This window comes from Volvox carteri (assembly GCF_000143455.1).
Source record: "Volvox carteri f. nagariensis unplaced genomic scaffold VOLCAscaffold_28, whole genome shotgun sequence".
NCBI lineage: Eukaryota > Viridiplantae > Chlorophyta > Chlorophyceae > Chlamydomonadales > Volvocaceae > Volvox > Volvox carteri.
In genome coordinates, this window is record NW_003307571.1 from 1,023,593 (window position 1) to 1,041,999 (window position 18,407).

Consider the following 18,407-nt stretch of genomic DNA (forward strand, 5'->3'; position numbering starts at 1 on the left):
CTCGCCGGGAATACTTGGTGAATTGCCGCCATTGCCGCCGCCTCCGCGGCTGACTCCGCCATTGCCGGAACCGCGAGGCCCAGAACCACCACCGCCAAGCCCTCCACCGCCAAGCCCTCCACCGCCAAGCCCTCCACCGCCAAGCCCATCACCGCCAAGTCCTCCACCGCCAAGCCCTCCACCGCCAAGCCCACCACCGCCAAGCCCACCACCGCCAAGCCCTCCACCGCCAAGCCCAAAGCCCCCATCACTTCCGCCGCCAAGCCCGTCGCCACCATTGCCACCACCACCCAGCCCACCGCCGCCATCGCCACCACCGCCAGGCCCAGCGCCGCCGTCGCCGGAGCTGCCAAGCCCTTCCCCGCCGTCACCTCAACCGCCAAGTCCGACGCCCCCGTCGCTGCCGCCGTCCAGCCCTGCAACCCCATCCCCTCAGCCGCCAAGCCCTGCGCCCCCCTCGCCACCCCCGCCAGGCCCGTCGCCCCCTTCGCCGGAACCACCCAGCCCTTCACCGCCGTCACCTCAGCCGCCAAGCCCGGCGCCGCCATCGCCAGCACCGCCCAGTCCGGCGCCGCCGTCACCTCAGCCGCCAAGCCCGGCGCCGCGGACACCTCAGCTGCCTAGCCCAGCACCCTCATCGCCGCCGCCGTCACCTCAGCCGCCCAGCCCGGCGCCGCCGTCACCTCAGCCGCCCAGCCCGGCGCCGCCGTCACCTCAGCCGCCCAGCCCGGCGCCGCCGTCACCTCAGCCGCCAAGCCCGGCGCCGCCGTCACCTCAGCCGCCAAGCCCGGCGCCGCCGTCACCTCAGCCACCAAGCCCGGCGCCGCCGTCACCTCAGCCGCCCAGCCCGGCGCCGCCGTCACCTCAGCCACCAAGCCCAGTGCCGCCGTCGCCGGCACCACCCAGTCCGGCGCCGCCGTTACCGCAGCCGCCAAGCCCAGCGCCGCCGTCACCTCAGCAGCCAAGCCCGGCGTCGCCCTCACCTCAGCCGCCAAGCCCGGAGCCGCCGTCACCTCAACCCCCCAGCCCAACGCCCCCATCGCCGGATCCGCCAAGCCCGGCGCCGCCGTCACCGCCGCCGCCGAGCCCGGCACCGCCGTCACCTCCGCCGCCGAGCCCGGCGCCGCCTTCACCTCCGCCGCCCAGCCCGGCCCCGCCTTCACCTCCGCCGCCCAGCCCGACACCGCCATCACCGCAGCCGCCCATCCCACCACCGCCGTCGCCTCTGCCACCCAGCCCTGCACCCCCATCCCCTCAGCCGCCAAGCCCTGCACCTCCATCGCCACGACCACCAAGCCCAACACCGCCATCCCCTCCGCCACCCAGCCCGACACCGCCTTCACCGCAGCCGCCCAGCCCGACACCGCCTTCACCGCAGCCGCCCAGCCCGACACCGCCTTCACCGCAGCCGCCCAGCCCGACACCGCCTTCACCGCAGCCGCCCAGCCTACCACCGCCATCCCCTCCGCCACCCAGCCCGACACCGCCATCACCGCAGCCGCCCAGCCCGACACCGCCTTCGCCGCAGCCGCCAAGCCCGACACCGCCGTCACCTCCGCCACCCAGCCCTTCACCGCCCTCACCGCAGCCGCCAAGCCCTTCACCGCCGTCACCTCAGCCGCCAAGCCCTTCACCGCCATCACCGCAGCCGCCCAGCCCGACACCGCCTTCGCCGCAGCCGCCAAGCCCGACACCGCCGTCACCTCCGCCACCCAGCCCTTCACCGCCGTCACCGCAGCCGCCAAGCCCGACACCGCCATCACCGCAGCCGCCCAGCCCGACACCGCCGTCACCGCCGCCGCCCAGCCCGACACCGCCGTCACCTGCTCCTTTGCTTCCGCCACGTTCGCCTATTCCGTCGGCGCCCTCAGAGCCTCTTTGGCAACCACCTGCAGTGGACCCGCCTCCGCCATCCACACCGGATGCACCGCCCGAGCAGCCGCTGCAGCCGCCGGCGACACCGACCTCCCCTAAGCACCCCGCGTACCCGACTCCAGTGCGGACGCCGCCAGCTGTCTCGACGCCTCCTTCCAAAAAGCCTAACCCGCCGCTGGACAGCCCGCGCCCTCCATCGCCGGCTCCGCATGCATCACCGCGCCCACCACCCACGTCCCCCAGCCCGCCACCCGCGCCACCCGCGCCACCGCTCGCACCGAGCTTTGTAGGTAAGGTGAAATGAAGGACCTGGCTGTCAATGCAGGCCCATATACTTCGGCGTGAAGTGAAATATATGGTGGAGTGGATGACATGGGGTTGATATGCAATATGCATTGTGTATGAATTATGATCTCTTCGAGGCCAGCGAGGGGAGCAAATGATGAATGTAGCAGCAGCAGCAGCAGCAGCAGCAGCAGTGCAGACAAGCGAGTTGTGATCCTATGGACGTCGAGCTGCGCACACGCATGCGCATCTATCCTCATCTGTTGTCTTTCTTTAACGTACTTCTGTACATCAGTGAGAAGCGTTTAGGACCTATCCGTAGGATGGATGCAGGACCTACCCCTATGCTGTGTGACGACCCTGTACGACAAATCCGTGTGCTCCATTCCTCGCGGCCCAGGGAACACGTCCGTAAGCTGTCGAGTGGCGGGAACCAAAGGCTCCGTGTTCGTGGACACGGATCAGTTCCCGTACGGCCAGTTCAAGTCGAACGTGTGCGCATGTGAATCATCACCGTACGACTTCGTAGTTGGTCCCGAGATGACTTTCCGTAACCAGTAAGTTCGAGTAGCAGTAGCACTAGCAGTAGCACTAGTAGCAGTAGCAGTAGCACTAGTCGTAGTAGCAGTAGCAGTAGCAGTAGCAGTAGCAGTAGCAGTAGCAGTAGCAGTAGCAGTAGCAGTAGCGATCATAGGAATGAACGCAGTAATAGCAGTAGCAGTGTTTACGTAGCAGTAGAAGTAGTTAAGTAGCAGTTGCAGTTGGAGTAGAAGGAGGTTACCAGTACCTAATGCGAACAGTGTGGCTAATTGCTTCACGCCAGTCCTTGTTTGGACCTGTTTGCCTATGACGGCGAAGAAAAGTTGTCATTTAAACGCGATTAACGTAGGGTCAAACTAGGACCGATTGGCGGGCCAACGGATCCCTAGTTTGCCTTGACGAACCATGGGTCGAATCACTGCGTGAGCATGGTGGTGCTACTTCGTCCTTAGCAACTACATCACATGCCGTAATCTTCACTACTAAGCACGCCGGCGCTACACTCGATCTGCATTTGTGCCGGTCTACACTATTCTTCTCGTGACTCTGCTGATCAAACGGAAGCATGGCCTCCGCACACAACTGCCAATTACGCTGAGGGGCAGTCCTGCTATGTGTGCCATCGAGAGCTGCTATAGTTCTAAAAGAAGTAAAAAGGAAGGGGGTTTACTTACGGCGAGAATGTCGGGTGTTAGACGCTATGCCACCGGGCGGGCGGGGAGCGTTCTTAAGATAGTCCGTAAGGTTGCGCTGACATGACATGCAGGGGCACAGAAAACGCTGTCCGTACCGTGCCGTTGTCATATAACAACGGTCCAGGGCATGGGCCTTACGCGTCGTTGCTATACAACAATCCAGGAATAGAGCATCGCCAATTGTTTATACCGCTTATTCACAAAGCACCAAACGTGTGACAATCTGACATGCCATTCATACGCATGATCGTATACGAGTTTTGTACTTACAAAGTACGGATTCGGGCGGTGTCCTGGTATTCCCCAGGTAACCACAGCCATCAGCACAGGACTAGAACTTCGCATCGCTCTGGCTCCTGTGCTTAGTGAATAACTGAGCCGTGTCAAGAAAAATCAATGTGGCCCTGAACTGTGTGTGTGTGGTTACAGTGGGCTCCAGACTCCCGAAGAGTAGAGCCATCGGGTCAGCTGGCCGTGCACTGCATTAGGGACTAATATACGAATTAGACAATCACCCAGATGAGACAACTAAAGGCAATTAGGCAGCCAAACCGCGAGGAAAGGGAAGGCTGAGGACCCCCCATTATTATTGAAATGGGCCTGAGCCTGAAAAGTCCTCCAATAAAGAGAATAAAAAAATGGTGATAGCTAATCGTCCATCGGTCACCGATGGACAAGCAATTTAGCATAGCAATTTGCCTGATACAATTCGCAAGAAGGGGTGATGTGCGCCAACAGAATCCCAACCTTTCCGTGGAATTCCCAGAGCTGCGAAGCGGCCCCAAAAGTCAACAATAACTCGACAAATGGCTCCTTCTGTAAGGGAAGGGCCAGGTAACAGTGCCGGGTTGGTTTTCATGTTTGCAACCATATATCCGTTAGGGTCAAAAGTCCTTCCGATGGTGGAAGGCATTGCGCCCCTAGTTGATGGACGGTGGTGACCTGGGATAAAGTTAACCTGCGAGCCGACCAGGAACGGAGTTGGGCCGCTGTCGACCCGGCAGATTCCGTTGGATGCTGGTGGTGGGTGCGGAACCTGAGCAATCCACTGAGAAGTTGACTAGGGTGACTGGATGAGGGTGCCCCGAAATACCGGGGAAGGCAGGGTTTCGCAGGGTAGCTGCCACGGGCGAAGATACACCCCCCTGTTTCACACATCATATATCGCCTCCCATGCTCCATGGCTGACACCGCAGCAAGAGCCACAACATCCCAAACACATTGTTGCACTGTTTGTGGGGCTTGGACAAGCCAAAGTTGTTCTCTTGAGACTGGCAATCAGGGTGGTACAGTCCGATCGGGTCCCGACAGGAATGGCACTTGTGCTGAAAGTCCCGACAGGCTTTGGAAAATGCTGTCGCGCGGACCCGACGAAAAAGGGGGAAAACGCCAAACGGCCATCGGGAGCCCCCGACGGGGCCCGGAGGGCTCCCGTCTGGGGACCCGACAGGGTTTGGGGCGCTAGGTGCCGTGGGTCGTCGGTTGGCCCTCCGGCGACGGACAGCTAGAGCGATACATAATGGCATTCATACAAATATAACTGGATGGAAATATGTAATGTAGTGGTAGCATTCGTTCACTTCGTTGCCTCTTCTTCTTTATCCTTTGACTCTGCTGTACAGGGATCCGTGCTTGGATACATAAGCGAAGGGCACACATATAAAATACGAATAAATGTAATTTCAAGCGGCATACAGCGAAATTTCGTTCTTGCGTCACCCGACAGGTTTTGGGATGGGCTATCGGGGCACCCGACAGAAATTGAAAGTTATGCAAAAACGCTATCGGGTGGGCCCGACGGGCATGGGAAGGGGAAAACCGGCAACCCGACCATTTCAGGAAGGTCCTGTACCACCGTGCTGGCAATCCTATCGAAAGAGTGAGTTGATCTGCTACTGCCTGTGCCACCGGAAAGGCCCAGAAGTGATGACAGCGAGGGGAAACACTCCCAGGGAATGTACTGGATCACCTCCACCACCACACACTGCTGGCCGCGACATCCTGAGATGGGAACTTCCTAACATAGGTACCCCATCCTCAACCGAGAGACGCCACCAAACCTCTTTTTGTTCATTTTCCCATCGTAAATGAGACCATAAACGATGGAAGGTCCGTTGCAAAATAAGAATAGCCTCACCCAGTACCTCCGAAGAGCCCGTCGCCTCTTTAATGAAGAGGGTGTGGGCTACCCGGCGAACTGCTCAGTGGATGAGGCCACCTTCATGATGGTCAGCTTATCTTCGCCTAATTTGGCACGTCTGGTGGCCGTATCTTTGCATTGCAGGACATTCTACACTTTCCGGCTACAACCCAAACCTTGCGACAGGTCAATCATGGCAGAAGGAGCCTCCGTCTGCGAGTAAGTTTCGTTTCGGCCGGGATGATGCAAATGTCGGGCCTCTGGTCACCGCACATGCACAATTGCACGGATAGATGGATACGGGATGTAGGAGCATATACGTTTCACGATATCAGCGTGGCCCTGAATAAATAGTGCAGCGAGCCTGGCAGCCTGCAACATATAGGGCTTGGCACCACTGGTAAGGCACGACCATTGCCCCCGGGAGATCCCGGGATCGATACCCGTTAGGGTTAAAAGTCCTTCCGATGGTGGATGGACGGCGGTTGATGGACGGCGGTGACCTGGGATAAAGTTAACCTGCGAGCCGACCAGGAATGGGGTTGGGCCGCTGTCGACCCGGCAGATTCCGTTGAATACTGGTGGTGGGTGCGGAACCTGAGCGATCCACTGAGAGGTTAACTAGGGTGACTGGATGAGGGTGCCCCGAAATACCGGGGAAGGCAGGGTTTCGCAGGGTAGCTGCCACGGGCGAAGATACACCCTCCTGTTTCACACATCATATAGGACAAGGACAGCACTCCGAGACCGCTAGAATGCAAATAATACTGGAATTATACTTTATAATGTGGTACATGTATGTCACAGCATAGAAGCAGTAAAGGGAACACCTATCAAGTAGTTGGCGAACCACGATCTTTCTCACGAGCAGTGATCTAGACTGCAAGGTCACGACGCCCCATTTAACCGTTTGTAACCTGGTAAATGGCGACCCTGATCTGCCCGCCGCAGTGTTACTACGGAGGCCATCAACAAAATTGCCATACGCGTCGATTATCGCGCACTGCTGTGCTTTAACCAAAGCCGCATGACGACCATCGACCCAGGCTACGACTATCGGTGAGGCCATAAAATGTTTTGCGACTTTTCGGTAATTATGTATATGACCTGGCCCGCGCGGATCTAGATTTTGCAATCAAACAGCCTCTTGAGATGTGCACCATAATTTTTTTCGATTGCAATCTATGGCCTGGAAGCGAAGCTAAACAACTACCGTTGTTGCAATACTTACCAATACGACTTTTACGACTCGCTTCTGATTTATTGATAAAATATGCCGCACTGTGTATAACAATAAATGTGTTCGCCATACCTTTCGGTGCACCTCGAGTTATATCCTTGCTTTGCATAACAATGTCTCCCACGCACCCACCCTCCGGGAGGAATTGTATCTGCGTCATTCCAACCTACTGCTCGGCAGGTAACGCATGATAACAAGATCAGTATTCTCACAGCAGTACTGCTCGCTGTTTTGAACTCGCATTTTGAACCACCCAAATGTTCTCCTAACTCGCACATCATGGCCCGTGACCAGCGACAAGGGTGGCTAGCAGTAGGGCATTGCTGCAATTGTAATGGGCGTCCTTCGCCAGGTACTCATGTTCTTCCATGCAATGATTTCCCACGCAAACCATCCGAAACGCGCAGCTCTAAAGTTCAACACGCCTGCCTCTAGTCCAGTGCACGGCCAGCTGGCCCACCGGCTCTACTCTTCGTGAATCTGGAGCCCACTTTAACAACCATACACATACACGCCTATCGCCGCAGGGGCGTCCGCTTCTGGCCTGATGCCAACACTACCGGAGTCCCGAATTTCACGCAAGCCCGCGTGGGTGAGTCTCCCACTCTAACGATTGTTCTATTGTGGGCTTAGTGTGTAGTGCTTGCAGCACGCACAGAAGGGAAAACGTACAAGCACCTTCAGGTTTAGTGCTTAGGCATGCTAGCGTGAGTGCGGACTGGCCGCTGACGGCCTAATGCCTAGTTCACTGAGCACCATCTCCTCGATCGCTTCAAGATAAGGCGTGTCGGCTTCCTCGGAGCCGGAAAGAAATATTGGCGGACCCCTATAAGCGGAGACTGAGGTGTCTGCTTGATCCCGGCGTTGCGGTCGGTTGTCTGCGTCACCATTTTGCGAACGCATATGTACGGGGCCCTCACCAGTGATTTTTTTTTCATTTAGGGGGGGTCTCAATTTATTCCGACCTAAGTAACAAAGTTGCTAGGGTCGCCGTAATTTATTCCGTAAGTGTGGGGCGCTGGGGGGGGNTACGTCCCCCCCAGACCCCCCCCGATAAGTTACGACTCCCCTCATAGACCAAGATTCACGCACTGAGTTGGCGCGTTTTCGTCCATGTGCGCACTCTTCATGCACATGCATAGATAGTTCTGGCACTGTTTGTGAGCAATAAGTAAATCCGACCAAGCAAAAGCCTTTATCAGGAAAATTTTCAGGCTTATCTTGCTGTTTTGGTGTTTGTTCGACGTTCAAGTCGTTGCCTTTTGCGTGTTTGGCTATGTGAGGACCGGTCATACATTCTGCTATGCCGCGTTGACTCACGGGCTTGACCTTCTTACGGCCCCTCATATCTAGTCTATGATCGATAATACTAAGTTCTGCACACTACGGAGCAATCTGGCAGCAATGGACGTTTTTGGCTGGAGGAATGAAAATGTACGGATCGGCCTCAATTCATTCCGTTTTTCCAAAGGCCAAAATGGCCTCTTTATTCCTTATAAGGAATATATTACTTACAAAAAACACTGGCCCTCACACGGGCAGCAGGATCCCACGAATCATTGGGTATATCGTTTCGGGACGCATCATTTACATGTAAATACATATGCAAACGAAGGTGCGTCAAACCCTCACACGAAACGCTGCAAACCTGCGCTACTAGATGGGAACTCTAGGAGGCCTGGCTTACCAACTGTCATCCCGTTATTTGGACCAATCACTCGCTCGCAGGTACATCAGTTGACCAGGGGCATATCGAGCTCTTCATCTACGGGCTCAAGGGCGACTACGTCAACGGTACCTTCATGGTCCAGAAGTGCAACTTGGTGGGGGCCTTCAGCAGATATTGCAAGCACGCAACCACCGGGTCGTGCCTCTTCTCATTCGTGGACACGCCTCAACATCGTTTCGTATCCATCTGCCGGGCCATTCTTTGATCAACAACAAGACTTAAGGAGTCGCGTTGAAAAGCAATACCGAGCAAGCATTTTCGTGCTGCTGAGTGTGGAGGTACAAGTAGTATTGGACACGCAGCTGCAGCTGCTCACGGGCTGAATGGCAGCTGGGTCGCCGCTGCTGCGAGCCCTGGAGGGCAGGGGACAGCAGCACGCGCTGTACTCGGGTTTGTTACCAGGTTATTTATCTTACTGGCAATAAACCCTGGCTGGTCCAGTCGTCCAGAGCATGAGCAGGTACACAGGTACTTATGCATGGAGAACCGAGCCAACGTGGTGGCAGTAACCACGGGCATGGGGGATCGAGCCGCGGTGGTTACTATCGTTCCCTATGCTTAAAATGCAAGGGGGCACATCCCGCCGCTGACAGAGCGGAAACGTGCTGCATCGCAGTTCAATTGTGAATTTGGTTAACAGCACTGCGGCGCATACGTTGTGTTAGCGTTTGAATGCCGAGGTACGTATGTATATATGTATGTTATTTCGGATGTCAGGACGGCGGGTTGCGTCTGCTGGTGTTTTTGTTACAGACAAACGCAGGTAGCTCGGACGGCCGCACCGATTGCATTGTCCAAACCCGGATGGTCAATATGGGGGCCTCGGGTGGTTGGTGGGTTGGTTAGGGCCATGCAGTCCCGTAGCTTCAGGCCTCTTCACCGACGTAGGGGTTCAGGGGCATCGAGGCAATTGAGTCTGATACCCGTACGGTGCTTTCCGGTGCCAGGTGCGTTTGACACCCTTAAAATGTTAGACACGGTGGGGAATGTGTGTAGCCACGTAGTTTGCTGTCGATTGGCCGCATCTAGTAGAAATTAGACTGCGGGAAGCAGGAAATAGTGGCTACTTGTCTAGCCAGGTCTGATGACTGGACCTAGAAGTCCAGGGAAAGCCTGAGGCTTACAATAAGGCGACTGCGATATGCTTGCGGTCATGTCCCGCGAGCGTTGCACTTCCCTTCCTTGGTCTGGTATTGTATACCCCTGTTTCTCTCTCCATCAGAGCACGCGAAGCTCGAATCGGCGCATAATGCGTGCTGGCTAGTAGCTTGTCAAGGATCGGAGTGTCCGTCTGAGTGATCGTCTGTGGGCGCTGCCTGCAGTGCATGCATCAAGATGCGTTTCTCTGCCCGCCATGCATCGCTGCGTGCCTTTGCCTTCCTCTTTACCATTTGTGAATATCTTTTCTGGTACTTAATACACGCGTGTGTGTTTTGTTGCCGATTGTGAGTGCAACTTGTTGCTCCTAGGTACCGAGGAGGTATCGAGCTTCGGCCTGCCTATGATATCATAGAGCCTTACGGAGTTGTAACGCCTGAATTTTTTAATGGGATAGCGAAAATTAAGTTTGATGGATTGTGCAGGGTGAATGGAAAAGTGAAAGCGCTCCGTTACTCTTGTTTCTCGATCTCTTGATGTACTTTTCTGTTCTAGGCTGTGGGGGGCCCAACCTGTCATATTACATGTTAAGAAACCGTCGCTTGCAAGGCGCTGAAATCACTTTTTCCGGTTCCGTGGTCGTGCAAGTGCAGTTGCAAGCCTCGACATCTACGTGTGTAGGTGAGGGTAGGTGCGTGTTTGTTGTTGCTGTTGTTGACGTTGATGTTGTTACAGAGTGGGAGGCTTCTGGGCCATTTGCACACATTTGGATTGCCATATCTAGAATTGAGACAGAGGGTTCAGTAGTCGCCACCAATCCAGCGTGCGAAACTCGGTCCATCAACTGTGACCTCGACTTCACATCTCAGCAGCTAGCCATAAACTTACGCTCCCGACAATGTTGGGGTCTACCGAACCGAGGACCTTACATCACAAATTGCAATAGTGTCTCCAAGACTTGTGGAGTGGTGTACAGTGACCACTGTACACCATGGTGCCGCTGGATAGATCATAAATTTTAGGAGGTAAGGCGCATCTAATCATACATCTCAACCGCAAACTATCGCCCGAACTAATGTGTTACGTGGTTGCTGTAAGGGAGTTAATGTTGTGCGCGACATTTCAATTGCTGTCGGTGCCAATGGAGATGCGAGCTCGATGCGCACCTTGACCAGTCCGACAAATATAGGGCCTCCTTCGCCAGCAGCAGTGCGTCGCCCGGATGCAGGAGTTAAACCTTTCATTTGGAGGGCGCGAAGTGTTGAGTTGGGCATAGTGTGAGCGAAGCCGGAAAGACTGGAGACAACACATACAGTGTGCGGATGGTGCGCGCTGTAGCAGTGTTGCTGTAGCAGCGCGCAGCTACTACAGCTGCGCGCGCGTGAATTGCTTCCATGCGCACGTGCTGCCAACGAAGCAGGTAGCGCTGAGAGGGGATTCGATAGCATACCTACAGACATAGCAAATACCTGTGTTAGCGCACCGTCGAGTGTGGCAGGGGTATGGAAAATAGATGCGTGGCTAGCAGGCCTGAGGATATGGCGCGCGGATGCAAGTTACGGGATGCTGATGATCGCTTTGCTGTTGCTGTAGAGGCTATTGGTTATCAGATTAATCACTTGAGAGATGGACTGGCAACTGATTTGAGGCCCAAGAGGGGCCAAGGTTATCCCCCAGCATGAGGCAGGAAGTCGTGTCAACGCCTCTTCCTATCCCAGGCTGGCTGGGACAGGTTGTGCCTGGCTTGATGACGGCATTGACAACAGCAGGCACGGACACTGCTCGTTCGTTACTAGCGCCATCCCTCGCTGCTCGACACCGTAGCAGCCACTTGATGGTGTTGGAGTAGGCCTACCTCTATGGCATACATCCCGCGCCACAGTACGAAATGCCCTCATGTATCCTGGTTCGCATATGCACAGGCCCTACGCTGTAACATGACACGTTTGAAATTTGCTTATGTAGCACGGCTTGTTTGAGTCCTTTGCATGGACGGTGCATAAGGCACTTCGAGGCGCGCGGGACAGGTGATAGGTGGGGCGTCGCTGCACTAACGGTGCTTTAGAGGAGCACCAACGTCAAGGCGCAAACCTCAGGGTGAAGGGGGCATGCTGTGGACAGTCTTGTCTCAAGGGATCCTTCTGCGGGTTCAGCCCGCATGGACGGTCCTTGGGACCAAATGTAATGGGATTTATTCAAGGCTGGCTTGTACGTTTGTATGCCATATTGTATTTGGAGGGCATGGCCTGGTATGCGTAGATTCGTATGTGGGCGGGAAGCTGCCGGCGTGTAGCCTCTACAGGATATAAGTGGATGATGCATTTGCTACAACCCGAACGACCAATCCGTCGCTACTGCCTGAGACCATTGACTTCGCAATGGCGTTGAACCAACGGTTAGACCGAAAAATGACTTCGGTCGAAACAAAATCAGGTAGTTATATATACATCAAAATGACTTTTCATCAAGGCTACATTTGTGAGGTGCTAGTTTTCTTGGTTAGTAGCTGGTGAGTGCAGTAGCCTGTTCGTTGCAACGGGTTGCAACGAGCGGGGCTTTTCATATTCCCTTAGTTGCTCATGTAGTTGCTCAAAATAATGCTTTGACATGCCAATTACCTGAGGAGTCGTCCGTAGCTTCAATGCACAAACTGCGCCCATAACATGTACGTACGGCTAAGTAAGAGGGGCAAGGTCAATAACTGGTAGGCCACCAATCATTCTTCCTCATATCTAATGGAATCGATAGAAATAAGCTCAGTCATATTTCATTACAATCAACCTAGCTGGGGCCTAGTTCGGAAAGCGGTGGTCCATCGACTTCGCGGCCGCAGATGTCCCAGACCACCGTTGCACCGGAACCTTAGTGCAGTGTAATTTATCAAATACTGTCAGTTATGAATCTCATAGAAGTATAATACGCGATGTACAAAGTGCAACCGCATGTTACTGTCAGCCTGGAACCTGTTAGGACTACAGAACCCGAACGACTATTTAAAGTTTGGCACCGATTATTATAAACACTCATATTATCCGTGCTACTTGCTTGAAACGCAAGTTTTTGCCAATAGCGCTAGAAAGTCTTCGCCATCACTGCGATGTCGATGTGACCTAGCCTAAGAAGCCCATAACCAACGATAGGAAGTATAGTTCAGGTTCGTGTCGTTTGATGAGAATCCACAGAGTAAGGTAAGCATATCAACATGGCCTCCCTGAGGTTCGATGAATTCTGCATGTCCGACCGACAGTGATCGGTACGGCGTCCATTCGACGATCAGCAATGGATCATGTATATTCGTGCCATTCTTAGGTATATCTAAGGAGGCGTCTGGCGACAGACGTTGTCTTGTAAGTTCACTTGTTCCTAGCTCCAAGGCTAGGAGCTCATGACGCAAGACCTGCTTTAGTGATGACCTTTCTTCCTCTTACCTGCTGTCCACTAACGCACTCTTTGCACACTCTGTTTGTACGTGTCAATATGACGCGGTGATAGGATCTTAGCAGTGTTCCGCAGCCATACTGTCAACAGTGGCTCAAGCTGGTGCACAACGCCCAAGCGCATTTTCGAACGTGGCGAGGTCTTCTTTGTACGTGGCAGCTTCTACACTTTTTTTAACTCAAAAGGGTTGGTAAGGGTGCTTCTTCGCACTTCTGGAGCATCTCGTATAGTTTGAATAGTGTCCAACGCTTAAACATGGCAATAGGTTCACCGATATGGCAAATAAAAACTAGATTGCTTTCTGATGCCCGCTGGTGCATAATGCGCAATGCATGTGGGGTTTGTTTCTAGCTCATTTGCGAGGAATTGATTTTCCCACGCAAACTTGGCTCTTTTTGTCATTGCAGACCATCAAGCTTGAAGTTGTTCAGTGTAGCACTGCTTGATTGGTGCACACGCAGGTATGTTGAGGTAGCCGAAGTACCTCGAACGTCACCTCTATCACTGATCGAACGTCGTATTGAGCCGCTTTTAGTCGATAGCGCTCATGGCATGAACGTGTCTATAATATGCAATTTGTGCTAAAGCGCGGACGTGCTGAAACTGCTCTTTGAGGACTTCTCTTCGCGGCAGCTTCTGCTCGTTCTACTATTGAGTATACCGTCTTCCAGTTTGTTCTTTCCCTGGAAGTATTACGGTCTGGTGCGCACTGGTTAGCTTGGTGCAACGAATGTAGCTTTTTACACCGGCGCAATGGTTCTAACTGCTGCTTGCAGGTTCGTCAGGCGGCTCTTTTGCGCAAATTCTCTTTGTTCCTAGGTTTGCATTTCACTCCGTGTCCTTTCAGCCCTTAATCAAAAGTTAATAACTGCTTTCCTGAGTTCCATCTCGGAGTTCTCTGAGTTCCTCTTGGTTTCGGCAATCCGGGACGGGCCGGCTGAAAAAGCCGTTGAATTCCTGGTTTCGTAAATCATCTTGTTGAGGATCGCCACGTTTTGGACCGGCTGGAGGTGCCCCGCCTGGATCAAACAGGTGCCATCCTCCCCCACCTTCCTGCATCTCTCGCCAGCCCTTCTTCTTTGCTGCTACTCCTCCAAGCGCCAGCCATCGCCCAACGGCTGGCTGCGAGTACAGTGCCATGCAGCGTTTGGAATGGCGGGGCGTCTCGCAGAAGTCCTGGGTACCGTTAGTTTTGTTGGTCCTGTTTCTAGGAGGGATCACCGAGTCGGTTGGTCAGACGGCGTCTCCGCGGCGGACGGCGCGGCCGGCTAGGCCCCCGCCGTCTCCTTCGCCGCCTCCGCCGCCTCCGCTAACTTTGAGCGCCATAGGTAAGGAAAGCGAAGCACCTTGTCAGCGCGATTTGTATCCCGGTTACCATTTTTCACTGATGAAATCCTTGGTTGCGTAAGCATTATATGAGGCAGCATGCGCGTGTACGCTGTTTTTGACTTTAGGAACAGGTTTTGGTCTCGGAACAGGTTTTGTCAACGATTTGAAGCCCCCGGGTTAAAAGCCCTTGCTACATGCTCCCCCTCCTTTCGGTCTCCTGCGGATGGATTACCTCGTACTTGTACGGGGCGCTCTCTAAATCCAATTTCTTTTTCGTGCAGGGAGCGATTCCTCTTACCTCTAGTTTTTTCCTAATATCGTATAGATCACGTATGTTAAGTAGTAGCTCTTGCAGCAATGGCGAAGGTCTGCGCTGCACAGCTTATGCCGTGTTATCCAATACTCATTTTTATCTTGCCAATGTCCTGTCACCTGTCATGACCTGTCGGAAACGCGCTCTGCAGGTTCATTTGCGGCCCTTGAAGCTCCATTCTGCTCAATGGCCCCCTTGGTAACTCGGGATCCACATGGCGCAGAGCTCAACCTGACCTTGCCAGACTTGGACGGAAGCACCTTCCCCACCGCTTTCAGGTAGCGTTGCGTACGTCACCGGTTGTCTGGATCTAGCGTATTGCGTGCAGATTGTATGCATGTGCGGTGTGCTTGTTGTAGGCCTCAGTATTGGTGCTACACCTTTTATATATCAGGTTTGCAGAAGCAGGAGAATTTACAAGAAGAGCTGTCTTGAATGGCAAGATGGAATAATATCATTAATTTAATGAAGTAACAATAATAAAGATCTAATGGAACTGTGTTACTTTTGTCACAGTAAAATAGTTTTGTTGCATTTCCTTCCTCCTTTTTCAGAAAATGGTAAAGTCGAGACCTTATGAGCATTGTTGATAATGTATGAATGTATTCATTCATACATATATAATACATATACTACACCTTATGTAAATACACGCACATACACACAAACACATGACTCAATCCCGGCTGTGTATCTCTGAGGTGTAGCATCGCACACAGCCAGAAGCAAGCGTGGTACGTTCTTCAGCTTCCTTAAATGCGTTGTGTTATTCATGGCTGGTAGGAATGCATGAGACAACGGGCATGAAAGCATAGTGCGCCAGGCCCCATGCCAGGTTCTACATGGCCCTTCCGCATATTGTACGTTTTCCCGGGTGCCTAGGTTAGGAATCTCTTCTTATTTACTGTCCGTCCCGACCTGCCCCGCCTGGCGGCTATGTCCTGTTTGCTGTTTCCTAATCAGGACCGGGGGATTTTCCGCTTAGTTTCCCCTGTCTGACCTCCTAATTTCACCATTGAGATGGTTTTGACCATATACCTTGATGCCGCAGCTTTCCAGGGTCGTTCGAGAATCACAACTGCAGCTGCCCAGCCTCGCCGTACAACCTTTTTTGGGGTGCAGATGCCCAGCTGGAAAACCGGTGAGGAACTGCAGCACACACATACATACATACATACATACATACATACATACATACATACATACATACATACATACATACATACATACATACATACATACACTTTAGGTGTGACACACACATCCATACATATGGAGTAGCCTTTCTCCTACCACATACATACACACACACTCTCTCACACACACACACATACACACACACGCACACACACAGTAGCGAGCGCCAAACTCCCTACAGGGCAACACGGTCAGGTTTGGCGGGTTATTTATCGGCCTGCGGGGCGACCGAGGAAAGAGGATTCCTCTTCCTGCATTGAAACATCCGATAACTTCCCAAAGAGAACCCGTCGCCACCCGCTGTTTCGTTTACAAGAGGTGAAATGAAGGTCTGGGCCGGTAACCATGTGACAACAATAACTCACTTCGGCAATTGCCTCCTGCGTTTCTTCCCCACGTCGTGCCACCTGGTTGCGTGGCCCCGGCCTAAACTTTTCCCTTTCTCCTCCCTCCCACACGCATTTGTACGCGTGTGTTCGGGGCCCCTGTTCATGTTGCGCAGGAGGTTCTATCCGTTCAGGATGTACATGGCCGCTGGACTCCCAACCCCTACTGAACCGCCCACGTCCCTGGTCATCCAGATAGATCCAGAACGGGCTCTCTGCTATGATGTCAACCTTGCATCTTACACCAGCCCAGGCAACGCGGGCCATGCGTTCAAGGGCGAGCTGTGGTTCAGGCCAGATCACGCACGGGTCGGCGACAGCACCTTAGGAATCCCAGTTTCGGCGTACCTGGGTAAGTGGCGCGCAACTGAGACTTGCACCACGCACAACACAACACGCACATCGATGTGTCAGGATGTGCGGTATCCGAAACGATTCAGCAGCTCCTGATCCACACCACCGTATCCTTGTCTTCTCTTTCTTTTATTTGAGTTGGGATGATTGCTCACGTGCTTGTGTTCGGTTCGTCTGGGTTGACGTTTCCGCATCCATGGGCGCCGCATTGCACTCCTGTACTCTGTCTCCAGGCTACTCTGTCTCCTCTGACATGTTGGAGCTTACGCTGGATCTGTTTGAGCTCCGAAGCCGGTTGGCGGAGGCGACGGTGTCGGCGGCGGGCAATCCCCGGAGTACGGGAGATCCCCTGGCTCGGGGCGTCTTCCTGCTCGGTCGTTGCGGCAACTATAATTTGCGCCGCATCTGCACTGGCGAGCCCATGCCAGGTAGCACTATCACGACGTGCCTGGCCGCATTCGTCTGGTCGCCGCCTTCGCCACCATCGCCGCCTTCGCCACCGCTGCCACCGCCGCCAAGACCGCCATCACCGCCCCAGCCGCCGCTGCCACCACCGCCATCGCCGCTGCCGCCGCCGCCGTTGCCGCTTGCCAGATCAGGTCGTCTCAGGTACGGCGCCTTGGCGTACTGAACACACGGCATTATAGACGATAAATCTTAGGGTTCAAACCCTAAAACTCTATAACATACCTTGAGATTGTACGGACTAAGGGATCGTCCGTACAAGGATTTCCTTTGTACGGAAAGAAAATCTTTCGGACAATCCCATAGTCCGTACAATCGCACGGTATGTACGGCATTTGCTACAATCAGGCCTCAGTAGTTATCATTGAAAGCCAAATGTAGGAAATGGCATTGTTATTTGTCACGTGAGGAATTGGGGATTCAGGTTCGGGAAGACGATAAGAGGATGTGCGCGCGGGAACGCATTCTTACAGTAGCATGTCGGTGGTCGGAGGCCGATTAACGCGCAGCCCACGAGGTTAAGGTCGCTCGTGCAAGGACTCGCAGTTACAAGCCATTTCTATTATCTCCTTTTCTTATACTTCGTCCTTCACGCCCGAATGTGCTGCCAACCGCCGTCACCATCGTATATTATACATCATAAAAGTCAACGCAGCTGCAGCTGGCCTCCCTTTTTCCATCTCCCTGCTGCGGTATGGTTGACATGGCCGGTAGCCCAGTAGGCGCATCGCACAGCTCGGCGTCAGGCCTCATGGAAGTCGTACATGTTGAGCCGTACATGCAACAGCAATTATTTGCACTTTGTTTTGAGGCTTACAGTTTTGAGGCTTTTTCTCAATACTGGGCACCCCTTGGACTTCTCTGCTGCCGCTGCTAACGCCTATTATTCCTGTTCCCGCCCAAACCCCACCGCCGCTAATGTGGCCAGACCGCCGTCGAGGGCTAACCGTCGGTTCCTGCAGTCTGCAGGGACGGTTTTAGGCAGTTTTGTTACTGTGTGCTACAGCGGTTTCGATTCAACTTTGGAAATGGTGGCAGTGTCACCACAGCCACTTCTGCCATCTATTCCGCTAACCCCGCCGCCGCCGCCACCGCGGACACCGCCGCCACCAACTCCGCCGCCGCCAACCCCGCCGCCGCCAGACTCGCCGCCACCGACTCCGCCGCCGCCGCCGCCGCCACCGCCACCAAACCCTCCACCGCCAGCCCCACTGCCGCCACCGCCGCCTCCGCCACCACCGCCGCCACCACCGCTGTCTCCGCCGCCGCCCAATCCACCGCCGCCCAATCCGCCGCCACCAACCCCGCCGCCACCAACCCCGC

At 54.3% G+C, this 18,407-nt stretch overlaps 2 protein-coding genes across 2 annotated transcripts in view; both read left to right on the forward strand.

Moving 5' to 3' along the window:
• Positions 1-5,497: 5,497 nt before the first annotated feature.
• Positions 5,498-9,953, forward strand: VOLCADRAFT_92888 (uncharacterized protein; the record flags this gene model as incomplete). The annotated part of the gene is made up of 8 exons (XM_002952163.1): positions 5,498-5,754; positions 6,487-6,594; positions 6,918-6,955; positions 7,303-7,367; positions 8,129-8,390; positions 8,504-8,598; positions 9,393-9,451; positions 9,827-9,953. 8 exons carry the CDS (start codon positions 5,498-5,500, stop codon positions 9,951-9,953), a joined length of 1,011 nt encoding a protein of 336 aa, XP_002952209.1.
• A 2,102-nt stretch (positions 9,954-12,055) lies between these two features.
• Positions 12,056-18,407, forward strand: part of VOLCADRAFT_105429 (uncharacterized protein) — a gene marked incomplete at its 5' end in the record, with an annotated part of 9,915 nt that continues 3,563 nt past the window's right edge. Inside the window, 8 exons of the mRNA XM_002952164.1 lie at positions 12,056-12,111; positions 12,850-12,949; positions 14,110-14,368; positions 14,834-14,960; positions 15,734-15,823; positions 16,037-16,069; positions 16,382-16,617; positions 16,853-17,079. Of these exons, the coding sequence (XP_002952210.1) occupies positions 12,056-12,111; positions 12,850-12,949; positions 14,110-14,368; positions 14,834-14,960; positions 15,734-15,823; positions 16,037-16,069; positions 16,382-16,617; positions 16,853-17,079 (1,128 nt within the window). The remainder of the gene's footprint in view (positions 12,112-12,849; positions 12,950-14,109; positions 14,369-14,833; positions 14,961-15,733; positions 15,824-16,036; positions 16,070-16,381; positions 16,618-16,852; positions 17,080-18,407) is intronic.